The sequence below is a fragment of the Epithele typhae genome (genome assembly GCF_022376455.1).
Source record: "Epithele typhae strain CBS 203.58 chromosome Unknown BXZ73scaffold_47, whole genome shotgun sequence".
Classification (NCBI taxonomy): domain Eukaryota; kingdom Fungi; phylum Basidiomycota; class Agaricomycetes; order Polyporales; family Epitheliaceae; genus Epithele; species Epithele typhae.
The window spans coordinates 91,040-116,210 of record NW_025954238.1 but is presented as its reverse complement, the minus strand read 5'-3'; the positions used below and the strand labels follow the sequence as shown (position 1 = coordinate 116,210).

The following is a 25,171-nucleotide window of genomic DNA, read 5'->3' as shown; positions in this document are numbered from 1 at the left end:
GCGACAGCTGCAGGATACCTTCACCGCTCACTCCATCTCCGTCCTCGTCTCCATCTTCGAGTAGATGATATCCCCCACGCAGCCGATATTCCGGTTCTTCCAGTGCCGCTTGAGCGCGTCCTGACGGCTGAAGTCGAGCTGGCACCCGCCGACCATGATACGCCCGTTGAGCTCGATCGCACCCGGTGCGCTCAGCGGGTTGCTGCCCGGGGCCAGGTACACGCCGTGCTCCGCTGCCTCCTCGACCGGCACGCCGCAGCACACCCACCGCGTCTCGCGGTCGCGGAAGTGCGTCGCGATGTGTCGCTCCATGTCCGGCGCGCGCTGGTTCTTCTGCACGAACCCGCACTGCTTGCACGTCCACGCCATCGGGCCCACCTTCTCATAGCGCTCGCCTTTCCGGGGTACCGGCTCGTCGGACTGTATGTTGCGCGCCTGGCTGCGGTGGCCGCTCGACGACGACGACGAGTACGCCGACGGAGGGGGGAGTCCGCGGAGGAGGAGGGGTATGGCGAAGCGGACGCGCGCGAGGCGGCGCGACGGCCCTGGGCCCTGGCCTTGGCCTTGGTCTTCGGGGCCGTAGGGGAGGGGGACGCGTAGGGCTTGAACTCCTTCGCGTTCCTGCGCGGGGAGCCGAGCGTGCGGTGCTTCGTCCTCGGGGAGGGCATGTAGTCGTCCTCGGAGTCGGCGTCGGACTCTTCGTACTCCGCATCCGCGTCCGCGCTGTCATCCTCCTCCTCCTCCTCCTCCTCCTGTTGCATCAGGTACGAGCGCGCGGTGCGGCCGCCCGTGGTGCGGCGCGCGGTGCCCGGGGCGCGGCGCGGCGCACGGCGGGGCGGGGACGGCGACGAGGCGGGGGTGTAGGGGCTGGGCGCGTGGAGCTCGTACGGGGAGACGGAGCGCTGCACGCCGTTGTAGGCCGCGTACGGGTTCTTCCCTTCTTCGGGCGCGACGGGAACGTCGGTGCCGTTGTACCCCGTCGGCGACGCGGGCGGGACGTAGGGCACGTCGTCGATCGCAATTGTGGGCGCGCCTGGGAAACTGCGCCGCGTGGTCAGCGCCGAGGTCTTCTACTTTTTGCCCCTGCCCCCTGGGCATCCTCGCGGGCGCGGGCGCGCGATGACGACAAAGGACAAAGGGCGACGAATGGAGAAGCAGCTCACCAGTCGTCCTCGTCCTGCTCCATGTACGCGACGCGGCCGTCGTTGTGCCACGGCTGGGCGTCCTGCACGTTGTAGGGGTGCATCGGGTCCTCCTCGTCGGAGGAGTTGGAGCCGTCGGAGTCGCTCCCGCTCTCGTCCCCGGAGTCGTCCTCAGACCGGGCGTCGGACGAGGTGACGTACGCGGACGGGAGCGCGTCGGGCTGGGTGTGGAACTGGGGCGCGGCCTGCTTCAGCCACCCGAACTCGTCTTCCTGCGACGGCTGCTCGGGCTGGTAGTGGGCGCGGGCGCGGATGGTCGCGACGGAGGCGCGGCGCGTGGTCATGATGATAGTGCGGGTATTCGGGGGTATCGTGGTGGGAGAGGGTGGGCGATCCGGTGCGGGACTGGATGAGGATGGGGGGATCGCAGGGAAGCAAGTAGGGGAATCTGGACGAGAGCCTCATCGCGCACGGCGCGTTTTTATGGGGACGATGTTAGGACAAAGAGTGGAAGGGCAACGCACTGTCAGAGTGGCCAGAGCGATCGCAAAGGACTATTGTCGCTTTGGCCTTCGCGGGTGGCACAAGGGCACAAGCCCGCTATCGGGCACGCGGAATCTCGCTTCGCGCACAGGCCCTGAGCCACTCATCATCCTCGTCGACAAAGCTTGCTCGTCGCTTTGTCGAAGGGCGGTCCGGACGCATGCACGTCCCACTACGTCTACTGCTCTGGGTTTAGTGGGAACAGCATCTGAAATGCAGTTCGACACCTGGCAAACTCGAGGCCGTAGTGGCAACATTAATTGAGATAAATCATGTTACTGTCATGAATGCAGTCCGATATGGTGTAACGGCTAACATTACCGCCTTTCACGCGGTAGCTCGGGGTTCGATTCCCCGTATCGGAGTCTACAAGTGTACGAGTGTGTTTTTGCGGAATCGGACTTAAGTGAAGGTCCCTCAGTCTGCAACACCTTACGAGGTAGTGCCTTGTCAAGAGTATTTTATATACGGCAGAATGAAGAAACACGTCGAATCAAGTGTATTAGGAGGGAGATATACAGATACATGTAGGAAGCGATCGGAGACTATCGACGCGCAGCCTTTTTGTCCCGTGAGTGACGCAGACGCTTGCCATTTTGCACGACCGGTCCGCGACTAGCCACCGACTTCTTCAGCCAAAGTGCGAGACGAAGTTTATGAGACAACATACCCTCTTAGCTTCTTTGGAGGTTTAGGCGGATGGGCAAACTCCGCGGGCTCCATTCCTTCGCGGTACTTGGACATGCACCGGAGGATATACCTGACCAAATCACATAGCAACACGTGAGCCCCGACGCGATGAAAGACGCGGCCAGTGGAGAACGCACCTACGGTCCCGCACCGCTAATCCCGCCTTCTTGAGCTGCAGTCCGTCCGCATGCCACATCTGCTCCCATGATCTACTCCCGTCCACTTGGTTTCCGCGGACCGTCCGATGCCTTGAGGAACGCCTCCGGGGTCCCGATGGGTCCTAAGACACGGAGGGGACGCATGTCAGTGACGCTTGGACCGCATTACGCTGGCCTGTGCATACCTCGCGGCGGGGGGACTGGACGGAGCGCAGCCCTGTTGACAATGGAGCGCGATAAGACGGGAGGACGCCTGGAGCCGTGTGCCGAGGTTGAAGGCCATGTTGGGCGGTTGCCGCAGAGGAGGGTGCGCGGAGGATGGGTGGAGGGGTTTGAGAACGCGGTGACGCAGGGCGCCTGACCGTGGACGCGACGGACGGGCGTCTTCAGCGCTTCAGCGCTCGGGGCGATCGAAATCTCTGGCGCGGCCGCGTGCAGGACGGAGACCTTCAGCTCAATCCAGGACGTTTGTCAAAGACGTTCCTGGCGAGGAGCGCAACGAAACAGTTGAGCAGTCCACACCGCCGACCTAGAACGATTTGGGTGGCCTGCGAGGTGTTTGCAGTACTACCGGTACGACATGTCCAAAACGACAGTACAAGGCCGGCTCAAGCGCCGCGCGCGGTGTAACGCAGTTTCTCCAGTTCTTGTAGATCCTTCTCTCCATCTTGCACCCACTTTGTAACCGGCGCGACCACCCCTGTGATGACGGCCGGGACGCCCCACCACAGCACGTCGACTAACCCGCGACCCAGAAGCAAAGCATACGCTGGCCCAACAGCGGCAAACCAAGGGTGATAGGATGATATAGAGGAAGGGGGATGTGCAGTGATGATAGCCAGGACACTACTCGACGGGAACCGTGATATGAATGGTTTGGTAGAAGTGGAGGAAGGCAGCAAATGCCAAGGTGGACATGAAGGAGGATTTGCACAAGGGTGAGGAAGGAAGCGAAGGGTACGGGTTCGGACGGCGAATCTGGCAGCAGGACCGCCAGGGGAGATACCTTTCTTGAGCTTAGGAGGTAAGATACATGACTTGCAGCCCGTTAGAAGAGTCCGTCGGGGATAAGTGAGCTACGCGGTACTCACAGAACGAGTGAGAGACCGATAACTGCCTCCAGTCCGACGTGGTAGATGAGGTTGGAGCTCTCGTCCGCCTTGCGCAGGTTCTCAATGAGCTCTTCTTGCTCTGTGACTTATGTAGGACATGTTTCGGCCAAACGTGTATCACACGCACCCTGCTCATCCAATATTGGCCCATCCTGCCCATCGTCTTCAGAGAACCGGAACGGGATCCTATGTCTAACAGCTGTGGCCATGAGCTCGACGTTTGACGATTCGAGTTGAGTGAGGATTCGATAGAGAGCGGCTGGGGTGGATATGAGGACAGATGGTAAAAGACCTGAGGAAGACGGTAGAGTGGCTCAGCGCTCACTGGCAACGAGTGAGTCTGCGGACTGAGCGCCACCGACGCATGGCACCGATCCTTGAGAATAGATAAGATAAGATGCCTCTTGACACTGCGATGATTTTCCGTCGGTAGCCTTAGTTGTGTCGAACTGCATCCACTGCGCCCGCCATATCCTACCACACTCCCATCGCGCCGAAATGACGGACACAATGGCTTCCCTTCGTGGCGCCATCGAAGATGGACAATTTGACGATGTTCCGGAGAGCCCCCCTACCTCTTCCGCCCCGGACCCACGACAAGGTCACCGCTTCATCGACGACGAGGCACTACTAGAATGGGCATCGGAGAGCGAGGAGGAGGACAGCGAACCAGACGAGTTTGAGTACGACGAGGACGCTTTGGAGGCTGAGGTGTTCCAGGAACTTCGTGCCGAAGACGAGGACTGGGAGATCGCAGAGCGAGGTACGTCCTTCCCGTCTGTCGCCACGGGCTGCCGAACGATTTGCCCACGCAGACTTCACGAAACAGTATAACCGCCTCAGACAGCATGTTGCTGTGCGGACCGGGGCCGCTGACGGTGTCACGTCTGCTATCAATTCCAAAGCGGCAGTCGCTTCTCTTCCCGCTGTGAATCGACCTCGCCCGTCCAAGACAGTGCCTACGACTGCCACAAATCAGCAGCACTCTAAGGACAAGACCGAGAACCAGCTCCAAGCTTTGTCTAAGTACTCCTCCCGACTCAGAAATCTAGACATGCCGTACGACCTAGGCGTGGGCGTGAATCGGAAAGGACCGTCAGCGACCGCCAACATGAAAGACAAGAGCGACCGCGCGACCAATGAACAGGTGCTCGATCCACGGACGCGAATCATCCTGTTCAAGATGATCGGTCGGGGGCTCATCTACGAAGTTAACGGGTGCGTAAGCACGGGGAAGGAGGTCAGTCGGTCAATATCCGGTGAATGCCGCCTGATAATCCCAACCACAGGCTAACGTCTACCATGCACTCACCCCCGAGCGCCGGCATCTTGCGCTCAAAATCTACAAGACGTCTATCCTTGTTTTCAAGGATCGGGACCGGTATGTCTCGGGCGAATACCGATTCCGCCGGGGCTACAGGTCAGTACCCGCGTCCTCGTAACGGCAAAGCTCAGGGTGCAAACAGCAAATTTGCACCAACTCAATCGCGCTCTTCTCCAGCCGCCATAACCCCCGGAAAATGGTCCGCGTGTGGGCCGAGAAGGAGATGCGCAATCTGAAGCGGCTGCGTACGGCAGGCATCCGGTGCCCGGAACCTCTCGAAGTCCGCGAGAACGTGCTCGTCATGAGCTTCGTGGGCGACAATGACGGCTGGTGCGCACGCGGTCTTCCCCGCCTCCCCGCCGCTTCGCTGACCCGGCCTTCCACGCCCAGGGCTTCCCCTCGATTGAAGGATGCCGACATCCCGGAGTCCGCGATGGCGGATCTCTACGTCGAGCTTATGCTCATGGCGCGCAAGATGTTCGTCGAGTGCAGGCTCGTCCACGCCGACCTCTCCGAATACAACATCCTCTACCACGTCCCCGACGCGGCGCCCACGGACCCCGCGGCTTCTGCGACCGAGTCCGAAGCCGCCCCGCGTCGACGGGGGCGCAGACCGGTGCGGGAACGCCGCCGGCGCGTGGCGAGCTCCACATCATCGACGTCTCGCAGTCGGTCGAGCACGACCACCCGCACGCGTTCGACTTCCTCCGGCAGGACCTCCGCAACGTCGACGACTTCTTCGCCCGCCGCGGCGTGCCCACCGTCGGCCTCCGCCGCGCGTTCGAGTTCGTCACGCGCGACGCCGACGCGGCCTCGGCGCCGTCGGAGGACGCGGCCGGCGCGGCCCTCCGCGAGTGGATGGCCGCGCCCGCGCCGAGCCCGCCGATGCCGACGCGGACGGCTTGGACGGCGGGGAGGCGCGGACGCACGAGGACGCGGTGTTCATGCGCTCGTACATCCCCCGCACGCTCAACGAGGTCTACGACCCCGAGCGCGACGTCGGCGTGCTCTCCCGCGGGGAGGGCGCGCGGCTCATCTACAAGGACATGATCGGGATCGTCGGCCCGAGCGAGGACGTGGACGGGGCCGGCGCGGACAAGGACAAGCGGACGAAGGCGGTCTCGTTCGTGGACGAGGGCGGGGAAGCGGAAGGCGGGGAGGAGGACGGGGACGAAGATGCGGGGAGCGAGGAAGACGACGAGTCCGAGGATGACGGCGAGTTCAACGATAGGAAGCCTCGTGGGCACCGACATGAGGACAAGGACACGAAGAAGGTGCGTATTTTCTCGAACACGTCGCTGAATGGAAGGCTGACTGAATGTGGTCGGTCTCAGGAGCGCAAGAAGGCAGCAAAGGCAGAGGCCCGCGAGAAACGCAAGCACAAAATACCCAAGGCGGAGAAAAAGCGCAAGGTCAAAGCTACCGCTCGTGGAGGATGATCCTGACTAAGTGTAGAGGGAGTTGAACGATCTGCAGATGTACGCTATCCTGTTTCTGTATTGTGTCGCACGTCCAATCCATACATCCCGTGTTCTGACCACTGTGTTGTGTGGCCAGCAGTCATGATTATCTTCATAATTTATGCGTCTGCACTCCTCGCTAGGCCCAGCATCCAGCCAGTAACACCGTATTATACATGTCGACACCAAGACTGTAACATAGACCGCACGCCGCGCGCCGCGTCAATCTGTGAAGGCAGGAGTGGGTTAACCGAGCGACGTGCTCGAGACCCGCTGGGATAGTGGATTGAGTGCTTCTATAGTACATCGGCCTTGCCAGTAGCGTGAATGAGACAACGAGTACCGTGTCGAACGAGTGTGCGCGCGCCAAGGCGTGCGGAGGAAGATGCAAAGAGCGTCCGAACGGGGGCGACTGGCGCGCGCCAGCCCTGAAGGAAGAGTGTGGTGGGGTGCGGGGCTGCGAGACGGGTATATATGTACAGTTGTTGCAACAGGGCGGAGGACTACGTGTGGTGTACAACATCATCTTTACACGTGCGACGGTGGTGAACGGCGGGCGGCGCTCCAGGGCTGCCTGTTGGGGTGGGCTTGGAAGGAACACGAGGCGAATTAGAATGTCGACGCCCATATCTCGAGGTCAATAGTCGCGGTCCGCGAGCGCTCGATCCATGGGTGTTTCTGGCGAGGGATTAGGGGAAGTGGAGCGAAGATACTAGGAGACGACGTACGAGGAGGTCTTTGGGGGTCTTCCGCGCATCGGGGTCCTTCAACAAACAGCTATCCACGAAGTCATCCGCCTCCTTCGGGAACCGACCCTCGGGAGTCAGTCGGGGAGCGGGCTCGTTGACGATGTGTTGGAGAAGCTCGAGGATGGACATGGTCATACCGCCGCCCTGGAGACTGACACCCTTGCTCTTCCGCTTCTTCTTCTTGTCCCGTTGCTCCTTCGTGAGGGTCCTCAACGGGTGCGGTCGACTGGGCGACAATGTGCCCTCGAAGTCTGAGAGATCGGAGTCGTCCGAGGAAGACTCTGCAAAGGGGAAGCGACCGAGAGCGAGTTCAATCAAGGAAATGCCGAGCGACCAGACGTCAGACTTGACCGTATACTGCGCGCCCTGGATACGTTCAGGCTGATGGAGGCGTAAGCGAACGCCGAGGGCTAGTAGGAAACATAATGGACTGACACTCATATATGTCGACGTCCCGACGAAGGTGTCCGCAATGGAGTTGATAAGTTCACCGGACACACCAAAGTCACAAATCTTGACCTGCCCTCGTGAGTTGAAGAGAATGTTCGACGGCTTGATGTCTGAGGGACGAGTAAGAGACGCGCTCCAGGAGCGAGCATGCGCGACACGCACCGCGGTGGATGATTCGGTGGACGTCATACAAGTAGGTCAAGCCTTCGAGCACGGCGAGCGCTACCTTGCCCACAACATCGATATCAATGGGCCCGATCTTCTTGTAGATGCCGTCGAGGGAGCCCTTGTCCATGTACTCGATGCACATGCAGATATTAGGATCGGAGATGAACGCGCCGTAGAAGGAGATGATGTAGTTCGAGTGGCAGTCGTGCATAATCTGCAGCTCGCGAAGGATCTGTTTCCGGACCGAGGGCTTTGCGTCTATCAAGACAATCTGGAGAGTAGCTGGATGTTAGCATGACGGGCGAGCCTGTGCACGTCACGACAATGCTGACCTTCTTCGCCATGATGGTCTTGGTGGGGAGGTGCTCGACCTTCTTGACGCTGCCGCCGTTGCCCTGGCCGAGCTCGTGCAGATCCTTGAGGTCTTCATTGCGGAGGTCATGATACTGGTTTTCGGAGCTGAGCTCGAGATTGGCGAGCGTGGAGGAAAGCGTGCTGTGGTAGTTGGCGCGGGTGGCAGACGCTGAGCCTGTAGGTGGCGCTGAACTGGGGCCGTTCACGGTCAAGAGGTTGTGGTCGGTGTCGACGCTGGCGGTGGACGCGGTGGGGATCTTGGGGGCGGCGATCGTCATCGGTGGGGGACGCTTCTTGCGGCCACCGGCAGGGACGGGTGCGACCCGGATAGGCTCGGGCTGAGGCTCGGGGGGCTTGTTGTTGACATCGAGTTGGAGGGCCTTGAAGTTGCGCTTTTTCCGAACGGGGGCGGCAGCGGGGGTGGCCATGGTGTGCTCTGGGTGCGCACGCGACGGGATAGAGGCGGTGGGGGAGAGGCGAGAACGCAGGGACGAGGAGGAGGACGAAAGGGGCGGCGACGGGGACGACGACGACGATGTTCTCCGGAGATGGGTGTCCTGTTTTCGACCGACGCTCGGCTTGCTGCTTGCTCGCTGACGTAAGCAGCCCTAGGCGCCTCCATGCGCCGGCGTCTCTGCCATCGCGTGCGCGCGCGTCGCGTCGTGTGCCGTGCTTGTCACCTCCCTCCGCTGGCCGCCAACGACGCCGTGCTTTCCCTCCCCCCACCCTCCGCCTCCTCCCCATGCAGCCTCGCGCAGCCTGCTCGATTGCCGTCGGCGCCATCCGCCGCCGCCCTCTGCTCGGCGTCGCTGTAGGCGTGGGTGCGCTGGCCGCGCTTCGCCCGCTCGCGCCACGCGCGGCCGCGGCCATGCGCACGCTCCAGTTCCAGGTCACGCCTTCTCTGAATGGGGCCCTCGGGGCGGCAGGCCTCGCCACCCTCGCCGGTGGCCATCGATCGCTCTCCTCGCTCGCCGGCCTCTTCTCGCCTTCGCCCTCCCACCACGACCCCAGCATGCCGCCGCTCGTCCCGCCCCAGCCGCCGCTCAAGTGGACGCACACGCCCGAGGAGGTCCTCGCGCTCACCAAGGACACGATCGCGGCCGACCGCGCGACGCTCGACAAGCTCGCCGCGCTCGCGCCCGAGGACTGCACGTTTGAGTCGGTGCGTCTCGTCTTCACCCATCGACCCCCCGGATCCTGAGGCTCCGGGGACATACGCGCACCCGGCTCCGCATGCTGACCCGCGCTGCCGCGCGCTCGCCGCCCGGTCGCCACGACAGGTCTTCGTAAGTGGCCAGATCCTCCAGGACGCGAGTCCGTTGCGGGGCGGGTAGTAATTCGGTGGCGCACAGGTGACCCTCGCCGAGGCCGAAGCCAGGTTCGACGCGATCGTCGAGCCGCTCTCCTTCTACCAGAACGTCTCGACCTCGAAGGAGCTCCGCGACGCCTCGAACGATGCCGAGATCCTCGTCCGCGACTATGGCGTCGAGGCGTCCATGCGCCTCGACGTCTTCCGATCCAAGCAGGCCGCCGAGGAGAACGTCAAGAAATCGGGCAAGTCGCTCAGTCCCGAGGAGCAGCGTCTCGTCGACAAGATGATCCTGGAGGGCAAGCGCGCCGGTTTGACATTGCCCGACGCGGACAGGGAGACTCTGACTGCACTCAAAAAAGAGCTTTCTCAGACATGTCTCGAGTTCAGCGTAGGTCAAAGTCTACTAGTGTCAGTACGTGACCGACTGATCGTTTGTTTGTATAGAAAAACTTCAACGAGGAGAAGGGCGTTGTGTCTTTCACGCTGGAGGAGCTCCAGGGTGTACCTGAAGATGTCATATCTGGGTTCACCAAGCGCACTGAGGGCGACAAAGAGGTGTACGATGTCACCTTCAAGACGCCAGACATCTTCCCACTGGTGCGCATTTTCCTGCCTTCCGTGGAAGGCCGCGTATTGATCTCGTTTGTGTAGTTCAAATTCGCAGAGAACCCCGAGACTCGGCGCACTGCGTATGCAAAATATGAGAATCGACTCGCAATTAACAAGCCCGTTATGGCCAAGTTCCTCGGGCTGCGCCGTAAGATCGCGAAGCTTCTTGGTTACCCAACATGGGCAGACTACATCACCGAGGTTAAGATGGTCAAGAATGCCAAAGGGGTCAAGGAGGTACGTGGTCACACCACCTAGTTTTCGACACCAATGCTAACCAGTGTTATAGTTCCTCACTGATCTCGAGCAAAAGCTTCGGCCAGTTGGTTTGAAGGACCGGGAGATTTTGCTGGCGCTCAAGAAAGAAGAACACGACGAGAAGGGCATTCCTTTCGACGGCGAGTTCTATCTGTGGGACTACCGTTACTACGACCGCAAGTTCATCGAGAAGAGTCTGAATCTTGACGACATGCTTGTCAAGGAGTACTTCCCGGTAACGAAGGTCGTCCCTGCGATTTTGGACATTTATCAAAATCTGCTCGGCGTGAAGTTTGTTGAGGAAAAGGGCGAGACCTGGCACCCTGGTGAGCATCAGTCCAGGTTGCTGCCACGAGCGTACTGCCTGACTCGCATGATCTACAGAGGTCCAGATGTTCTCCGTATGGGAGAAGGATGCCACAGACGCTACCGGTTTCGTCGGCTACTGCTATCTCGACCTCTTCCCCCGTGGTAGGCCCATTTGTCGCAATGCCTTCACTTCCGCGTTCTCATCGCACTTATGAACCACAGAATCGAAATACTCCCACGCAGCCGTTTGGCCTCTCTTATCTGGGTACGACAAACCAGATGGCTCACGAAGCTACCCCCTTGCAGCAATGGTTGCGAACCTGGCCAAGTCCACGCCTTCGAAGCCCGCGCTCATGCGCCACGACGATGTTGTGACGTTCTTCCACGAGATGGGCCACGTCTTCCATGGCCTGCTGAGCAAGACCAAGTTCGCACGCTTCCACGGGACGAGCGTGGCACGAGACTTTGTCGAGGCCCCTTCACAGATGCTCGAGAACTGGTGCTTCGAGCCCAAGGTCCTGGAGCTTATGTCGAGCCACTACGAGACGCAGAAGCCTCTGGACGCGGACCTAATCGAGAAGATCATCAAGAGCCGATACGTGAACGTTGGACTGTTCTACCTGCGCCAGCTATTCTTCGCCAACTTCGACCTCAAGGTGCACACCGACCAAGACGCGGATGATTACACGGCGCTGTGGAACACCATGCGCGAGGAAATCTCGCTTGTCAAGGGCAAGGAGCTCGGTTCGGGCGAGGGCACGTTCAACCACATCGCTGGCGGCTACGACGCCGGATATTACGGCTACACTTACTCGCTGGTATTCGCGTCGGACATGTACGCGACCATCTTCAAGAAGGATCCGCTCGACCCGGAGCGCGGCCAGCTCTACCGGGACAAGATCCTCCGTGTAGGTGGCAGTCAGGACGACCTCGACTCCTTGAAGGTATGTTCGGTAGCATGGTGGACCGGATCGTCGACCACTAACTGCCATGTGATTAGAACTTCCTTGGCCGGCCCCCGAACGCGGACGCGTTCATCAAGGAACTTTTCGGGAGCCAGACTTCGAGCCTGTGAGCGCACAAATGGACGAGTCGCGAGTGGTTAGGATGGAGGACCTGCCGGTGCGGCGGTAATGGACAGCTTCCCAATGTCGGGACGGACGATGTGCGCAGTGCTGTCTGGTGTATATAGCTGATCGGAATGCGGATGTAGCAACAGTCCCTCCTCTGCCTTTTGCTCGTCGCTCTGTCCATGACGCCCTTACGCTGTGTTGTGCGTCGACGGGCGGGCAGTCGACACGGCCGCCCGTGGCCTGGGTCGCGACGGTCGCCATCAGGGGGGTGATCGGGCTGGGTGAGGGCGGAATCGATCTTGCTGGCGACCTCCACATTTGAGAGCAGCCCCCGCCTGCCCCTGTCGTCCGTACCCGCTTCCGCCGCCCTTCTCGCTCCTCACACCCGCCACCCCGACCGTTGCTCTCTTCGGCGGACGTGATGGCCTCTTGGCTCGTCCGATCGTACTCAAAGGAGTCGCTCAACCGCGACTCGCGCAATGGCAGCCCCAACAGACTGCAGGTGAACCGCCTGCCGTTCGAGGTGAAGACATGCTCGGCAATTGTGTTGGCGGTCGTCTAACGGACATTGCAGCGGAGCAGGAGCGGACAAGGCAGCAGTGACGGCACTCCGGAATTTGTACGTCCCCTTTGTCTCCGAGGCTTCGCTGTGCGGTCGAGTGGGCAGGGTGCGGGGCTGTCGAGGGTGGTGTGCATCGCCTGCCGGCCGATCTAGGCGGCGCGAGTGCAGATGACGGGGCGGAAGGGAGCTCATCACGACCTCGAGTGCTTCTGTGCTCGACGGGGCCCAAGCATTGCGCCCGCTCGCAGGCGCTGCCGCGCCTTGGCAACACTGCTTTACGTGACAGCCTGCTCTATGAGCTCGCCGCCGAACCCGCACGAGCCTCTCCTTTCTCCGCGACACCCTCACCCGCCTCCGTGCTCATCTGCCGTCGTCCTTGCACAGTCTCTGCTCGTCGAAGCACCTGGCAAGGTCGAGGTGAGCCCACACGTCCATCTCTCCGTCCTCTTTCCGCCTCCCCTCCCCCGCACCCCTCCCCCCGCCACCCGGTGATCTCTGCCCGACCTCGTGCGCGGTGTGTGAGCGATGGCCACGGGCGACAACAACGGCAGCGTAAAGAAGGAGCGGCGGCGCAGCCTGCTTGGACGCTACAGCGTGTCGACCAAGGAGTCCCCCACGCTCCCGACGCCGATCGAGGGCAAGGCGCAGACCGCGACTCCTACGACCGCGTCCCGTCCTCGCCCATCGCCACCATCCTGCCCTTCAAGCGGTCCAACTCCGGCCAGTCCCTCTCCTCCCTCGCCGGCGGCCCCTCGCGCCCCAACCCACCGCTCTCTACCCGGAAACGCTCCAGCTCGTCCAACTCACTGACCCAGGACGATCCCAACCCACAGAACCCGCTCGAGCGCACCTCTCCTCCCTCTCCACCACTTCCCAGGGCCGCACCGACTCCCCGTTTTCGCCCCCGTCGTCCGCCAAATCCCCAGACTCCCGCGGCTCCTTCGCCAAAATGTCCCTCGGCTCCATGCTCTCCTCCCTCTCCCTCTCCCGCGCATCCTCTGACCGCGGCCGGGACGAGGAACGCGGCCGCTCCGAGCGCCAGGACAAAGACAAACACCCGCCCGCTCCTCCTCCTACGCCGGCGCGCCCGAGGCCGACCGCGACTCGTCCGAGTCCCGCGCCCGTTCGCAGTCCCCCTTCCGCCTCCGCCGCCGCTCCCGCGCGCGCGACCCGTCCCCCGCCGTCGAGGCCCTCACCCAGTCCGACGCCGAGTCCGACGCGGAGGGCTCCCTCGCCTCGCGCGGCGTGCGCCCGCGCACCGCCTTCTCCTTCTCCGCCCAGTCCGACGACGAGTCGGACGAGGGCGAGGACGAGTCCGACTCGGACGACGCCTGGGAGGAGGGCGAGCCGCACTTCGACGAGGTCACGGAGCAGAACACGGAGGCGAACGCGCTCGTGCCCGCGACGAGCGAGCAGGACGTGCCCGACTACCTCGGCGAGGGCGTCAACGTCGTCGTCCCGCCCGAGCCGTACTTCCCCTCGACGCTCAACGGCGGCCAGGGCCGGAACCCGCGGCGGCGCAAGTCGATGAAGCCCCAGGACCAGCTGCCGCTCAACACCTCCCGCCCGACGTTCCAGCGCGACCGCTGCATCATCTCCGTCACCCAGGGCGCCCCCGAGAAGATCAACAGGGAGTCGGGCCGCGCGGGGAAGCGGTACGTGCTCGCGAGCGACCTGAGCGAGGAGAGTCGCTTCGCGCTGGAATGGGGGATCGGCACCGTGCTGAGGGACGGGGACGAGCTGTGCGTCTAGTGTTCTACTATGTTTTCTGAGGATCAAGTCCTGACCTTTTTGCGCTAGCATTATCGTTACCGTCGTCGAGAACGAGGGCAAAGGTATGCGGGGGTGGCGCTGCTCGCGTGGACCCAACGCTAAAGTCTATCCGTGCAGTCGATCCCCAGATCCCCAACCCCGCCGATCGTGCTACCAAGCTCCGTGCCCAGCAGGAGGTGCGTCCCGCCGTTTATCCGCATTCTGATTCTGCGATGCTGAGGCTGGTGATTGCGTACAGCGACAAGCCTTGGCATATATCCTCGTCCGCCAAGCCACCAGCCTGCTTCAGCGCACGCATCTCAACGTTTCGATTGCGTGCCAGGCTTGGCACGCAAAGAATAGCAGGCATATGCTGCTTGGTGCGCAGTCCTTTCGTTTCGCCTGGGTTTAGTGGCTGATGTCGTGAGTATATCTACAGACATTGTCGATTTCTATGAACCCGTCATGCTCATCGTCGGTTCCCGAGGTCTAGGAAACCTCAAGGGGTATGTCTCCATTCGTCCCTCTAGACGACACACCATCTAACCACGAGCCACAAAGCATCCTCCTCGGCTCGACGTCTCACTACCTCATCCAAAAGTGCTCCGTGCCCGTGATGGTCGCCCGCCGGCGGCTCAAGCGCCCCCCGCGCCGCTCCGCGCACCTCAAGGCGCACCGCGCCCGCGTCTCGCTCGCACAAGCCGCCGTCGACCGCGTCGCCTCCAAGGTCGACCAGGACGTGGCGAAGATGCGGTCCGAGATCGCGCGCGACGACGAGCGCCGCACCGAGGGCCACCCCGCGCCCGACCGGGACGACGACGACGACGGGGGGGACGGGGACGACACCGAGGTCGAGGGCGACGGCCCGGGCGGCGCGATCAACGCGGGCGTCGACGGCCTCATGGCGGGAGGCGGCTCGGGCGCGCGCGCGGTCGCGCGGGGGCTCGCGAGCGCGATCGGCGAAGGTACTGAGAATTCGCTGGGCGAGAAGGTGGCCGGGGCGCTGGCCTGATGAGAATCGGAATGAACTGACACTGTGTTTTCTTCTTCCCCCCCTCCCCTCGCGTCCACATTGCCCCCTCCCTACTCCCCACACGCTACCGCCGTTCTCCGCTTGCTCCCCGCACCCCCCTCCCGTCCCCTACTCCCCTACGCGCCGCTCCGTTCGCCGTGCTCTCGTCTCGCTTCGTGCGGACGACAGCGGTGGACGCCAGCTGCTGCATAGGGGACTGCCCCGCGTGAGCGTGGATAGACATAGGATACCGTACGGTCCGGTCCGGGTGCAAGCGCAAGCGCGGCGTCCGCGGGTACGAATCGTGTAGGGACGCGTCTCGGGAGCGCAGGGTGGGCTAGTCTTGGCTGCTCGGTGCGGTGCGGAGGGGGCGAGGCCATATACCGGGAGGCGGGCGGAAATGGTTTAATGTGTTGTCGCCTGTTGCATGGTATGCGCGGGCCTGGAGGCTGCGTCTTGCTATATTGTACGATGTAACATATCATTGGTAGAACCGTCTCTCCAAGTGTTCCGAAGCCGCCACGGACGGTGAACGTAACTCCGACGCTGCGTGCGTACCAATATATCGAGAGAACCGGGGCCTAGTTATGCGACAGTCTATAGGTGGTGTACGTACCCTGCTCGAGGACTCGCCAGAGTCTAAGGAGATCATACAGGAATTCTAAGCTACAGGTGCGGTGGCGGGCGCGTCCCGTCGGCCTCCTCGCGCCAACGCGCGAAGGACGGGGGGCGGAGAGGGCTCCGCGTGAATCCGTCCGAGTCACCCGGCGGCGCGACAAGACAAAAAAAGGGGCCGACGGGGGGAGGCCCGTGGGCACGACGGAGTTACAGCAGAGCAAGAAGGCACGCATACAATAGGCAGGCCCGAGCGGGCGGGACGGACGGGGCGAGGAGAGGAGAGGGGGGTCCAAAAGGGAGGGGGGCGTGGGGGCTCGTACTCATAAAAAGCGTGCGGCATGAGACGTGAGACGACGTGAAGGGCGGGGAACGCGAGTGCAGGTGGAGAGTAGGGCGTCGGCGTGTTGGTATCGAGAACGCGAAACGATGAACGAACGAAAAACAAAACCGGTGGGCGAGCGCATGCGACGCTCAAAACCACGTCATCCACGAGTACTCGTTCGACTCGGAGCTGAGCCACTTGAAGTGCTGCGCCGTCGCCGCGGACGCGCCCATGTACCCGCTCAACGGCCCGCCGTCGTGCTGCAGCCCCGACCGCTCCGCAGAGACCCCGAAGCCAGCGGAGCCGCCCACGCCCACCCCAGGGGAGGACGGCCGGCCGTTGGCGCCGCCGCCGTTGCGCGTGCCGCCGTTCACGGACGCGCGGTGGAGGTGGCCGGGCATGAGGATCGGGTCGTTCGGCGGGGGCGAGTTCGCCGTCGCGTCCTCGTAGACCCCCCGGAGCTTCGGGTGCGTCGTGAGCGGCGGGAGGGCGTTCTCGCTGTCGCTCGGCATCACGTTCCCCGTGCGCGAGTGGGCCGAGACGAAGCCGCCGGCGCGGACGCCGAATGTGCAGACTGGGTCCGTGGTGGGATCGTAGGTGTCGGAATGGTTGAGGCCGTACCGGCTCTGGAGGTAGTGGGACCGCGCGCGGTCGAAAATGATCTCGAGCACGGGCTATGGGTGGGTGTGAGCAGCAGCAAAACCGGAACGCGTGTGTGGGACGTACCTGAGCCCTGGCCGCCAGTGGACACCGGTCGCTGACATCCGAGTAGAACCGAACGACTTTGCCAAGCTCGAGCAGAGCGTTCGAGGACATCATGGACGGCGGCACTCGCGAGGCGATCAGCGATAGTGCGACCTGTTAATAGAACGTGAGTGAAGAAAAGGGCCGGCCGAGGACCGCGGAACTTACAGCTGAAGACAAGCCATTCCACCACAGCCGCTGCGAGCGCACCGAGTACTCGGGCTGTTGCCTGTAGTACGCCTCCAGGCCGAACAGAAGGCTGACGGACGCCTGGTACACGGCGACGACGGACATTGCGTACTTGTGGTGGGCCCAGAAACCCTCGTTGAGCGCTTGGGTGAAAAACTGGCGGTGGAGGTTCAGAAAAGCTGGAAGGACGATCAGCGTGGCCCTGACACGTTGTACGCCAGAAGCACGACGCACCGACTTCGCGCGTCATATGTGTCCATAACTGCACGATGCACAGTCCGTTTCCGGACGTCGTGCCGGGGTTGATCTGCATAAACGTGGGCACCTCGAAGTCCCGCACGCGAGCGTCTAGCGCGAGGATTTCCGAGTAGGGCGGAGACACTGGCGACACGACCGCTTCCAGCACTGGCGAGATGCAGTGCTCAGTGAACGTGTAGTGCCACCGTTGGTCTGCGGAATGAGGCCCATTGAGTCATGAGGGCCCTGTCATGCAAAATGTGATGCACGCACATATCTCCCGGTGCGTTGACGCAGGGAACTCGCTCGATGTGGGTGGATCAACGTCCACATACCGCAAGGACAGCGACGGTGCACGCCGTAGCATCAAGGACTGTTGCGTGACGTCTGGGTCAGGCACGAAACTGCGCATAGGAGCGAAACACCCACCAATCGCTGGTCGACATTTTGCATGCACCACAACAAGGTTTTGCGCTTGTCGAGTTCCTCGGGGATGACTTTAGAGCGACTTGAAGCCCGATCTGAACAGTCCAAGTATAAGCACTCGTCAGTCATCCGAGCATCACAGGCTTACTCAACCCAAGCTGTAGAAGGCAATCAGCGTCAACCGGAAATAGGTTATTAACAAATGACTTACGGCAACTGCCAGCTTCATTGCGATACCCTGAAACCAAGGAGAGGTAGATTAAAGACGGTCAACATAGCGAACGACAGAAAACCTTACCAATACCGCAAACGCATACTCTGTTGCCTCCTTGTCAACCGAGAACATGGAAAGATATCGCGCCATGTAAAACTGGACCGACGGAAGTCAATTGACCGGAGTTAGCACAAAGCCAGGGAACGCAGGAACGCACCAGTGCGTTGATCGCATCCATGCTTGGATCGTTGATCACCGATGTCTCGCACAATGCTGCTCGTGAGAGTTGGTGGTAGCGTTCTGCGTCTGCCGCCCAAGAGAAATGGCTCCGTCGTTGGTCGACACAGACACCGATAGCGAGGATTATGAGGAAGTAGGACAGTCGATGTGGGTTGAGCGTTGCAGGCGACGTGTTGTATATGCTGTGTACCATATTAGGTACACCATCACTTCCATCCGAGTTTTGGCTGCGAGAACCGAGAAGTTAGACACACGTGGAGGCAGAGGAGTGAAGGAACGAGGGAGGCGTGTGACCGGTAGCATGGGATGGAGAGAGACGTACTGCCATGCTGCATGTTCAGCAGCTTGTTCGCAGAGATATCGAGCTTCATGTTGTGGGGGAAGCAACTCCAAGATGCGTTTCCGGAGCCCAGGGTTGAGATCGAAGGTGAGTGCGCTGGGAGCGGGGAACCGGTCGCTGACGCGCAGGACGTCCAATGGAATGGAGACGTCTTCCGGATCCCTCGCGGGCGGAGACAAACTCGAGCGCTGGGACGGGAGGTCAGTCAGCATGGAATGGACGTGCGGCTGGCTTCGACATACGTCGTCGAGCATCTGGGGCGAGGCAGGAGCATGGCCCATATACATGTCTACGTGCTTGCCGTTGCCTTCCGCCGTTGGCGGCTGCAGTTGATTGGGATCCACTCCGAAAAGGTCGGCAGACTTCTTGATGAGCAGGAGCTCCTCGCGGAGGAGCGGGTGCCCGCCTTGGACGTCGCGAAGGGCGTCCTCGAGCTCGCGGATCCGTGCGCTCATGGACTTGATTTTCTCGTGCAGCTGCTCGGTGTTCGCGAGAATGAACCTAGACATGGGTGATGTTCAGGGCTCGGCTGTCGCCGGTATACCTGGGGGAATGCGCGACGCACCTGCTGCCCTTGCCACCGGTAAGCGCGCCGTCGGGGCAGATCTCCGCACATCCTCTCTTGCAGCACGACTGGCACGGGAACACGCGGTCGCACTGGGTGGGGGTGAGCGACAGCGTCACGGGCTCGGCGTAACCCGACACGGACCTTGAGCTTCAGTCTGGGGGCGGGGGTGGTCTAGGATGAGCAGGGGACTGGTGGGCGAGGGCAGGAACTGACCTCCTGCATTCGCCGCACGAGAGCGGCCGCTTTCTGTTCTTCTTGGAGGCGGCATCTCCCAGTCCGTCCTGGTCGGGAAGGGCGTTGGAGGGGTGGATCGAGGGCCCTGGGGCGTAGTAGTTGAGCGGGTCGTAGGAGTCGGCGACGCGAGGCCGCTTGGCGGGGGGAGGGTAGTCGGCGAGGGACGGGTCGAGGGCAGAGGTCATGCTCGTGGAGGGAAAGAGACAGGGACGGGGCTGGGTGAGCGCAGGACGGGGAGACCACTGCGGGCGTCTGCCTGCGCCGAAAAGAGCGGAGCTGGCCCTCGTCCCCCGCGAGCCACCCACGCCCTCTACGCCCGCTCTCTTTTCTCCCGCCCCAGCCGTCTCCTCCGGCCCCGCGCCAGACGATCTCCGCCAGATCCCCCGCGCCCGTCCGACTCCGGCCGTCTGGCCGGCCTCCTGCTCCCCCACCACCATGCTCGCCCTCTCGTTCCGCGCCCCTCGTCCTGCCCCGCCCCGGCCAGCCCTCCAGCGAAGGTGGGCGGGTCGGCAGGCCAACCCGTGGGCCCACGTCGAGACCGCGACGCCAGAGAAGGCCCCCTTCCAGCTCCGAACATGGGTACGCCGCGTCTCCCGCATCGGCAACTTCGTGCTCGTCCCCTGTGAGTGCTGCGTGCGCTGGCAGCGTCCCCCGGTGCTGACGCGCTCCCGCAGCGATCATCCTCTATGCGGTCTTCGTCCACGACTTTGGCGACTACGAACACGTGTTTAGTCCGGTATGTCTGCCCTCCTCGATCCGCGCCGTCGTCTCATGCCCCGCTCGAAGCCGAGGCGCTGGCTGCAGTCGCAGACCGCAGCCTTCTACACGCTCTCGCCGGAGGAACAAAAGCTCGCCGGGCTCGAGCCCGCGTCGGCCAACGCCGCGCCGACAACCGGGGCGTTACAGGGCGTAGGAAAGCCCTCGTAGCGGCGCGCCCCGTCCACATGGCCCGTGTCCGTCCGGAGTGCTGAGTGTGCGCGGATCGGCGGCAGCGGGCCATCACGCACGCACGCCTGCGCCGCGCACGCGCACTGTACACACGTTGCCCGCGAGGGAGTGCGCCGGCGTCGGGTCGACGCTGACGGCGGCACGCGGTCTGCCTGATGCACCCGGGTTGCGTGGGAGGATCGGCGGCGGGTCGCGATGCGTCTCGCGGCGGCGCCGGTGTCGGATGCGCGCGTCGGGATGCGCGCGGGTCCGGGGTGGAAATGAACATATAGCCGTTGTCGGTCTCCTGCGGTCGGCGTCCGAGGGCGCCCACAATTCCCTCCTGTAAACATGGATGCGACCTTGGCGGAGCGCGGATGTACCTGGGGTGCGAAGCGTGTCGGCCAACGTTCCGAGTGATGCAAGATGGAGGGCCTCCGTTCCCGTCATGATGACCGCGAGGGTGGCGGCCCCGCGCACGCTGAGGGACGGTTTCGCGCCCGGTGTCCGTCCCAGTGCGCACGCTGCTGGGGGTGTCGAGGAGGGGACACATCGGGCAGCCGGCCATCTAGCGGGCCAATACCGAGCGGCGGCCGATAAGCGTCAAGTGGATCGCCCGAGCCCCTCGGACTCGGACCCGTCTGCCTCGGATAAATCGCCCGGCCCCGGCACTTGCCGCCTTGCCCTGTGACCATCCACTTGCGCCTTGGGCTCTCTCCAGACTCCACCTTCCAGTTCTGTGGTCTCGCCCATTGCATCCAGCTGCGCCGCAGGACCGCATATCGGCCTACCCGGGCGACGACGCGGCGGAGAAGTTACGCAACTCCCTCGTCCCTGTCTCACCATCTCAAGCTTCAAGGCTTACCACTGCTCCAATGTCGTAAGTATGTCCTTCGTATGGCTTCTCCGCTCCACCTTTTCCGGTTGCCTCAGCCCGACAGCTCATAACCACGTTCGAGCGCACAAGTGAGTCATGTCAGGCCTGACGCTCTCTGAGAACTCCGCGGCCGCCAGCATCCCCAGCAGGCCGGCGGCGCCGGCTGCGCATTCCTGCCCACCGGCTGGCACCCAGGGCTCGCCTCACGCTCTGCAGCCAACCATCCGCGCCCCGTGTGCGATCTGGTCGCAGCCCGAAGCGAACGGACGACTCCCAGGCTCAGGCTCTCGTCCGCGCTTCGTCCGCGGCCCCCCGGCGCTCATCGACTCCATCACCTTCACAGCGGCCGGCGCCGCCATGCGTCGCACTGAGCCTGTCTGTGTCATGCCCGTGTCCAAGGTCCCTGGGCATTCGTCTTCCGCACCCCCGGCTCGGAAGTCACGCACGTACGCCCGTGCTTCCGCAACTCAGACCCAGGGAACCCGCACACGCCATGGGAACGGCCGTCCCGAAATACTGACGGCGGCGCGCTCTGCCTGAGGAGAAGGGGGCAGGCGAAGCTCCCCCCTGCACGGCTTCTGCGCCGCGCGCACGGACGCTGCAGCACCTCCTCCGGACTAACGCCACACCGCTCGCACCGTGCCCACGCGAGCGGCGGCCCGGGGGAACGCTTACAGCACCAGTACTGTGTTGCGCGGCAGGCGATGTGGTCGCCGGCTGGGCGGACGCACCTACGCCCGGTCGTTCCCGCGACGGCCGGGAGTGGGTGGGAGATGGGGCTCTTTGATCACAGCATGGAGAGGGGCTTGGGGCATGTGGTGAGGGGACGGAGATGTGCAATGCGTGCGGGACGGCGGTGATGGTTTGTTGGGAGAACAGCGAAGGCGGCTGTGGAGATCGGCTCTCGGGTCGGTGTATGGATTGGCTCCAGCCTAGGTAAACGGGTTCATCGACATCTCGAAGGTTGACGGGAACGTACTCAGGGGTATCCGCTGTCTTTTAGCAGGATACAGGTCATACCAGTAGTATGTTCGACGGATGTCACAAGAAAGGCGGCTCCTCTGTCCACAGTTCGGAGTCCGTCCCTTTCACATAATGAAACTGTATCCGGGATCGCGGTAAGTAATTTTGTTAATGACTGTCGATCGGAAACCGGAAGTGTTTAATGATACACTAGTGTCCATCGCTGTGTGACAAACTGATTGCAAGTTACCCCAAGCTATCCGGTTCTGGAATCTGAGGGCCTGTTCCTGGCTGTTCCTTGAAAGGCTCCCAGGGGGTTTGACATGACCGCGTATGGGTCCTAGCGATGTGTAAAGTGTTTCCTGGGGGAGTACCTCCTCCGTTCCGATTCCCTCAATCCCTCTCGGCTTTGGTCTTCAGGATTTTTCGAAGCGGCAGGTGCAGTGCAAAGCTCAGAGATTTTGTGGAGATGTCGGCAAATTGACGAGGCGCCCTGTGTAGTGCCTCGAACCGCGCGCTAGTAATGGTGGATACTCACACTGAGGACCTCTGAACAGTGCGGACGCCACACTGCTTGGGCGTATGTTCACGAGGATCGCTGAAGATGCGGATGGACGCGCGCGTCGACACCGGAGTATTGAGGTAGATAGAAACTTACGTTGGACAGAAACGCACACTTTGTCCGTCTTCTCCCTCTTCCTGACTTTTGGAACATAACCTTCGATTCGTCTTCAAAGCTGATTACGGCTTTTCCCAGACCAATCGCATAGGGATGGGGACGATTGTGATATTGCGCTGCTGTCATGTTTTACACTTCCGACGTGCCGAAGGACGCGAGATCCGAGTATCGAGGGCTCTCATCAGCGCTCAAGCGCTCAACGTTCAAACGTTCAACGTTCAACGACAGCTTGACATATCGCAAACGCAACGAGTCGGCCAATTGGTAAGTACAAGTACCAGCGAAGTTGTCCCGCCGCAAGCCGACGTGCACGGACCACACAACGCTTCCCGCCGGGGAGTTTCAATACTGAGTCCGTCATTGGCTGACGGCAAACGCCTCTCTGTGATTGGCTCGTCGGTGGCCAAAAGGAGCAACGCCGAAGCTTGAATCGCAGCACCGCCTCAGCCTGAGCCCCTCGTCCTCATCCGCCACCAGCAACCGTCCGTGCACACAACGCGATGTCCCAAATATTCGGAATGGTGGCACAGATGGAAGACAAGCGGAATGTGAAGTTTCTGGACGGGCCACGGGCATATCGGAATCGATCACAGCCAGCCCTGCCGCGCCCTGCGGTGGGCCCCGGGTCGCCCCTCGGGACGCTACGGACCTCCCGACGCCGCAAAGGCATATAACGACCTCTCCAGCCGCTCCCGCAACGCATCTTCAGGCATTTTCCACCACATTCACCACTACCAGCTCATGCACGCTTTACCCTCCCCTATTACCATCGGGCGTCTGGCGCCTCTTGCGGCCCGGTGCCATCCGCCACCCCTCCGCTATGCGCTCCTCTCCCCTGGCCTCACTACTGCATCTAGGCGCGCCCTCTCCAGCTCGTCTTCTCATGGCAATGTCTTGACGGGCAAGAAGACGGATGAGAAGTCCCCGCTGGGGCCCGGCTCCGAGGGCCTGCATCTCAGTACGTGCCCCGCTCGTCTTTTGTCAAATCCTGTGGTTAAATCTGCGCATCCTGCCTCCCAGAGGACATGCCTCAGCAGGCGCCCCCCACTCCTGCCGCCGCGAAGGAGATACGCGGAGACTGGGTGCTCTTCCACCCCGTATACACTCCAGAGGAGCTACGTTCGGTTGAGGTACGATCGACCAAAGCGCCTCCGGTTTCACCTGCCAATGTTGTCGATTTCAGGTGCTCCACAGGGAAGCCAAGACCATGTCAGACAAGGTGGCGTGGCTGTTCGTCCGCCTTGCGAGGTGTGTACCTTCGGGGTCGTTCCGGGTGCTTCGCTTTGTTCAGATGGATATCTTCAGGTGGGGCTTCGACCGTGTCTCGGGATACAAGCATAAGCCCATGCCTGCCAATGCAGACAAGATGTCTGTCGAAGAGCTTCGCAAAGGGGGCTACCTCATGGACGACTCGCAGTGGCTCAGGGTGAGCGCTATTTTGTGCACATTGCACGCTATCGTTGCTCATTGTTCGTAGCGCGTCCTCTTCCTGGAAACTATCGCCGCCGTCCCCGGAATGGTAGCTGCTGCTCTCAGGCACCTGCGCAGTTTGCGTCTCATGGTGCGTATGGTCGACGTTGCACGTGAATTTTCCCTCACACGCACTTGGTTGACAGAGGCGCGATCATGGCTGGATCCACACTCTTCTCGAAGAGGCGGAGAACGAGCGCATGCATCTCATGTCAGTCTCGTCGATCCACTCGCCGTGTCTCACTGACGTCACTGCTAAACAGGACTTTTATGACTCTCAAGAAACCGTCGCCCTTCTTCCGACTGATGGTCCTTGGCGCTCAAGGCCTTTTCTATAACACCTTCTGTGAGCACCTCCTGGTCTCATCCTTGCGTGAATCACTACTGACTGACGCGCCAGTCTTGTCTTATCTCATTTCTCCCAGGACATGTCATCGCTTCGTCGGTCACCTGGAGGAAGAGGCCGTGATCACGTAGTATGTTCAGCGAATCTCAGCGCATCCCGCCTCCTCTTACGCTCGGACAGCACTCGCTGCATCCAGGAGATCGAGGCCGGCCGTATCCCTGAATGGTGTGTGGATCAAAGCCGCTCTCTTCACAGGTCGTTCAACTAATCACACTCCTCCAGGACCAACATGCCCGCGCCCGAGATCTCAAAGGACTACTGGCGGCTCGCGCCCGACGCGAAGCTGCTCGACGTCATCTACGCCGTCCGCAGCGACGAGAGCACGCACCGATTCGTGAACCACTCTCTCGCGAATCTCGACTACCACACGGACATCAACCCGTTCGCGCTGCAGGAGCCCGACATGAGCGTGAAGGGGTCCAAGATATGGTGAGCGCTTGGTTTCCCTGTTTCTCCTCGGGTATGGACGCATCGCTGACGTTTTTGTATAGCTTCGAGCGGGACGACTCGGCGAAGTTTGTCGAGGAGGCGCACAAAAAGCTTGACGCCCCGTCTGAAACCAAGTGATCGGCATGTCTTCGAACGAGAGCCCGCGGATAAACCTTATGTAATGACTGTAGCGTCTTCACATTACCGTACCCACCACTCCCTATTTCCTGTTGGACTTGTATAATACTGGC

General features: G+C 61.8%; 10 protein-coding genes and 1 non-coding gene across 11 annotated transcripts; 6 read left to right on the top strand and 5 right to left on the bottom strand.

Annotated features, from left to right (window-relative positions):
• Positions 1–27: 27 nt before the first annotated feature.
• Positions 28–1,486, bottom strand: BXZ73DRAFT_91530 (uncharacterized protein; the record flags this gene model as incomplete). Its single annotated transcript, XM_048026004.1, has 3 exons — positions 28–451; positions 523–1,041; positions 1,164–1,486. The coding sequence occupies 3 exons, from the start codon at positions 1,484–1,486 to the stop codon at positions 28–30; spliced, it is 1,266 nt and encodes a 421-aa protein (XP_047875102.1).
• Positions 1,487–1,978: 492 nt separating this feature from the next.
• Positions 1,979–2,050, top strand: BXZ73DRAFT_t154. Its single transcript has one exon. It is a non-coding gene; the product is annotated as a tRNA-Glu (tRNA).
• Positions 2,051–2,230: 180 nt separating this feature from the next.
• On the bottom strand, positions 2,231–2,816 carry BXZ73DRAFT_79635 (uncharacterized protein; the record flags this gene model as incomplete). Its single annotated transcript, XM_048023138.1, has 4 exons — positions 2,231–2,300; positions 2,356–2,445; positions 2,513–2,623; positions 2,719–2,816. The coding sequence occupies 4 exons, from the start codon at positions 2,814–2,816 to the stop codon at positions 2,231–2,233; spliced, it is 369 nt and encodes a 122-aa protein (XP_047875101.1).
• A 325-nt stretch (positions 2,817–3,141) lies between these two features.
• Positions 3,142–3,854, bottom strand: BXZ73DRAFT_91529 (uncharacterized protein; the record flags this gene model as incomplete). The annotated part of the gene is made up of 4 exons (XM_048026003.1): positions 3,142–3,379; positions 3,505–3,549; positions 3,625–3,724; positions 3,773–3,854. The coding sequence occupies 4 exons, from the start codon at positions 3,852–3,854 to the stop codon at positions 3,142–3,144; spliced, it is 465 nt and encodes a 154-aa protein (XP_047875100.1).
• Positions 3,855–4,155: 301 nt separating this feature from the next.
• Positions 4,156–6,408, top strand: BXZ73DRAFT_79634 (RIO1-domain-containing protein; the record flags this gene model as incomplete). The annotated part of the gene is made up of 8 exons (XM_048023137.1): positions 4,156–4,408; positions 4,461–4,885; positions 4,935–5,065; positions 5,147–5,299; positions 5,360–5,585; positions 5,639–5,758; positions 5,848–6,243; positions 6,304–6,408. The coding sequence occupies 8 exons, from the start codon at positions 4,156–4,158 to the stop codon at positions 6,406–6,408; spliced, it is 1,809 nt and encodes a 602-aa protein (XP_047875099.1).
• Positions 6,409–7,038: 630 nt separating this feature from the next.
• Positions 7,039–8,428, bottom strand: BXZ73DRAFT_51266 (kinase; the record flags this gene model as incomplete). Its single annotated transcript, XM_048020597.1, has 5 exons — positions 7,039–7,107; positions 7,158–7,559; positions 7,614–7,738; positions 7,791–8,067; positions 8,129–8,428. 5 exons carry the CDS (start codon positions 8,426–8,428, stop codon positions 7,039–7,041), a joined length of 1,173 nt encoding a protein of 390 aa, XP_047875098.1.
• A 734-nt stretch (positions 8,429–9,162) lies between these two features.
• BXZ73DRAFT_51305 (metallopeptidase MepB) lies at positions 9,163–11,713 on the top strand (the record flags this gene model as incomplete). The annotated part of the gene is made up of 8 exons (XM_048020602.1): positions 9,163–9,321; positions 9,503–9,850; positions 9,907–10,059; positions 10,114–10,308; positions 10,361–10,655; positions 10,714–10,800; positions 10,861–11,582; positions 11,639–11,713. 8 exons carry the CDS (start codon positions 9,163–9,165, stop codon positions 11,711–11,713), a joined length of 2,034 nt encoding a protein of 677 aa, XP_047875097.1.
• A 1,085-nt stretch (positions 11,714–12,798) lies between these two features.
• BXZ73DRAFT_104035 (uncharacterized protein) lies at positions 12,799–15,037 on the top strand (the record flags this gene model as incomplete). The annotated part of the gene is made up of 8 exons (XM_048015779.1): positions 12,799–12,946; positions 12,999–13,396; positions 13,462–14,015; positions 14,074–14,108; positions 14,164–14,222; positions 14,285–14,405; positions 14,465–14,531; positions 14,587–15,037. 8 exons carry the CDS (start codon positions 12,799–12,801, stop codon positions 15,035–15,037), a joined length of 1,833 nt encoding a protein of 610 aa, XP_047875096.1.
• Positions 15,038–16,126: 1,089 nt separating this feature from the next.
• On the bottom strand, positions 16,127–19,354 carry BXZ73DRAFT_51319 (uncharacterized protein; the record flags this gene model as incomplete). Its single annotated transcript, XM_048020605.1, has 13 exons — positions 16,127–16,651; positions 16,704–16,835; positions 16,890–17,089; positions 17,145–17,360; positions 17,421–17,520; positions 17,577–17,668; positions 17,781–17,811; positions 17,872–17,943; positions 18,005–18,254; positions 18,350–18,555; positions 18,610–18,868; positions 18,933–19,024; positions 19,145–19,354. The coding sequence occupies 13 exons, from the start codon at positions 19,352–19,354 to the stop codon at positions 16,127–16,129; spliced, it is 2,385 nt and encodes a 794-aa protein (XP_047875095.1).
• Positions 19,355–19,604: 250 nt separating this feature from the next.
• BXZ73DRAFT_104033 (uncharacterized protein) lies at positions 19,605–20,096 on the top strand (the record flags this gene model as incomplete). The annotated part of the gene is made up of 3 exons (XM_048015778.1): positions 19,605–19,791; positions 19,844–19,905; positions 19,956–20,096. The coding sequence occupies 3 exons, from the start codon at positions 19,605–19,607 to the stop codon at positions 20,094–20,096; spliced, it is 390 nt and encodes a 129-aa protein (XP_047875094.1).
• A 3,260-nt stretch (positions 20,097–23,356) lies between these two features.
• On the top strand, positions 23,357–25,058 carry BXZ73DRAFT_51274 (alternative oxidase; the record flags this gene model as incomplete). The annotated part of the gene is made up of 11 exons (XM_048020598.1): positions 23,357–23,573; positions 23,636–23,745; positions 23,799–23,863; positions 23,921–24,041; positions 24,093–24,176; positions 24,232–24,296; positions 24,349–24,431; positions 24,486–24,561; positions 24,612–24,656; positions 24,714–24,920; positions 24,983–25,058. 11 exons carry the CDS (start codon positions 23,357–23,359, stop codon positions 25,056–25,058), a joined length of 1,149 nt encoding a protein of 382 aa, XP_047875093.1.
• Positions 25,059–25,171: the final 113 nt, after the last annotated feature.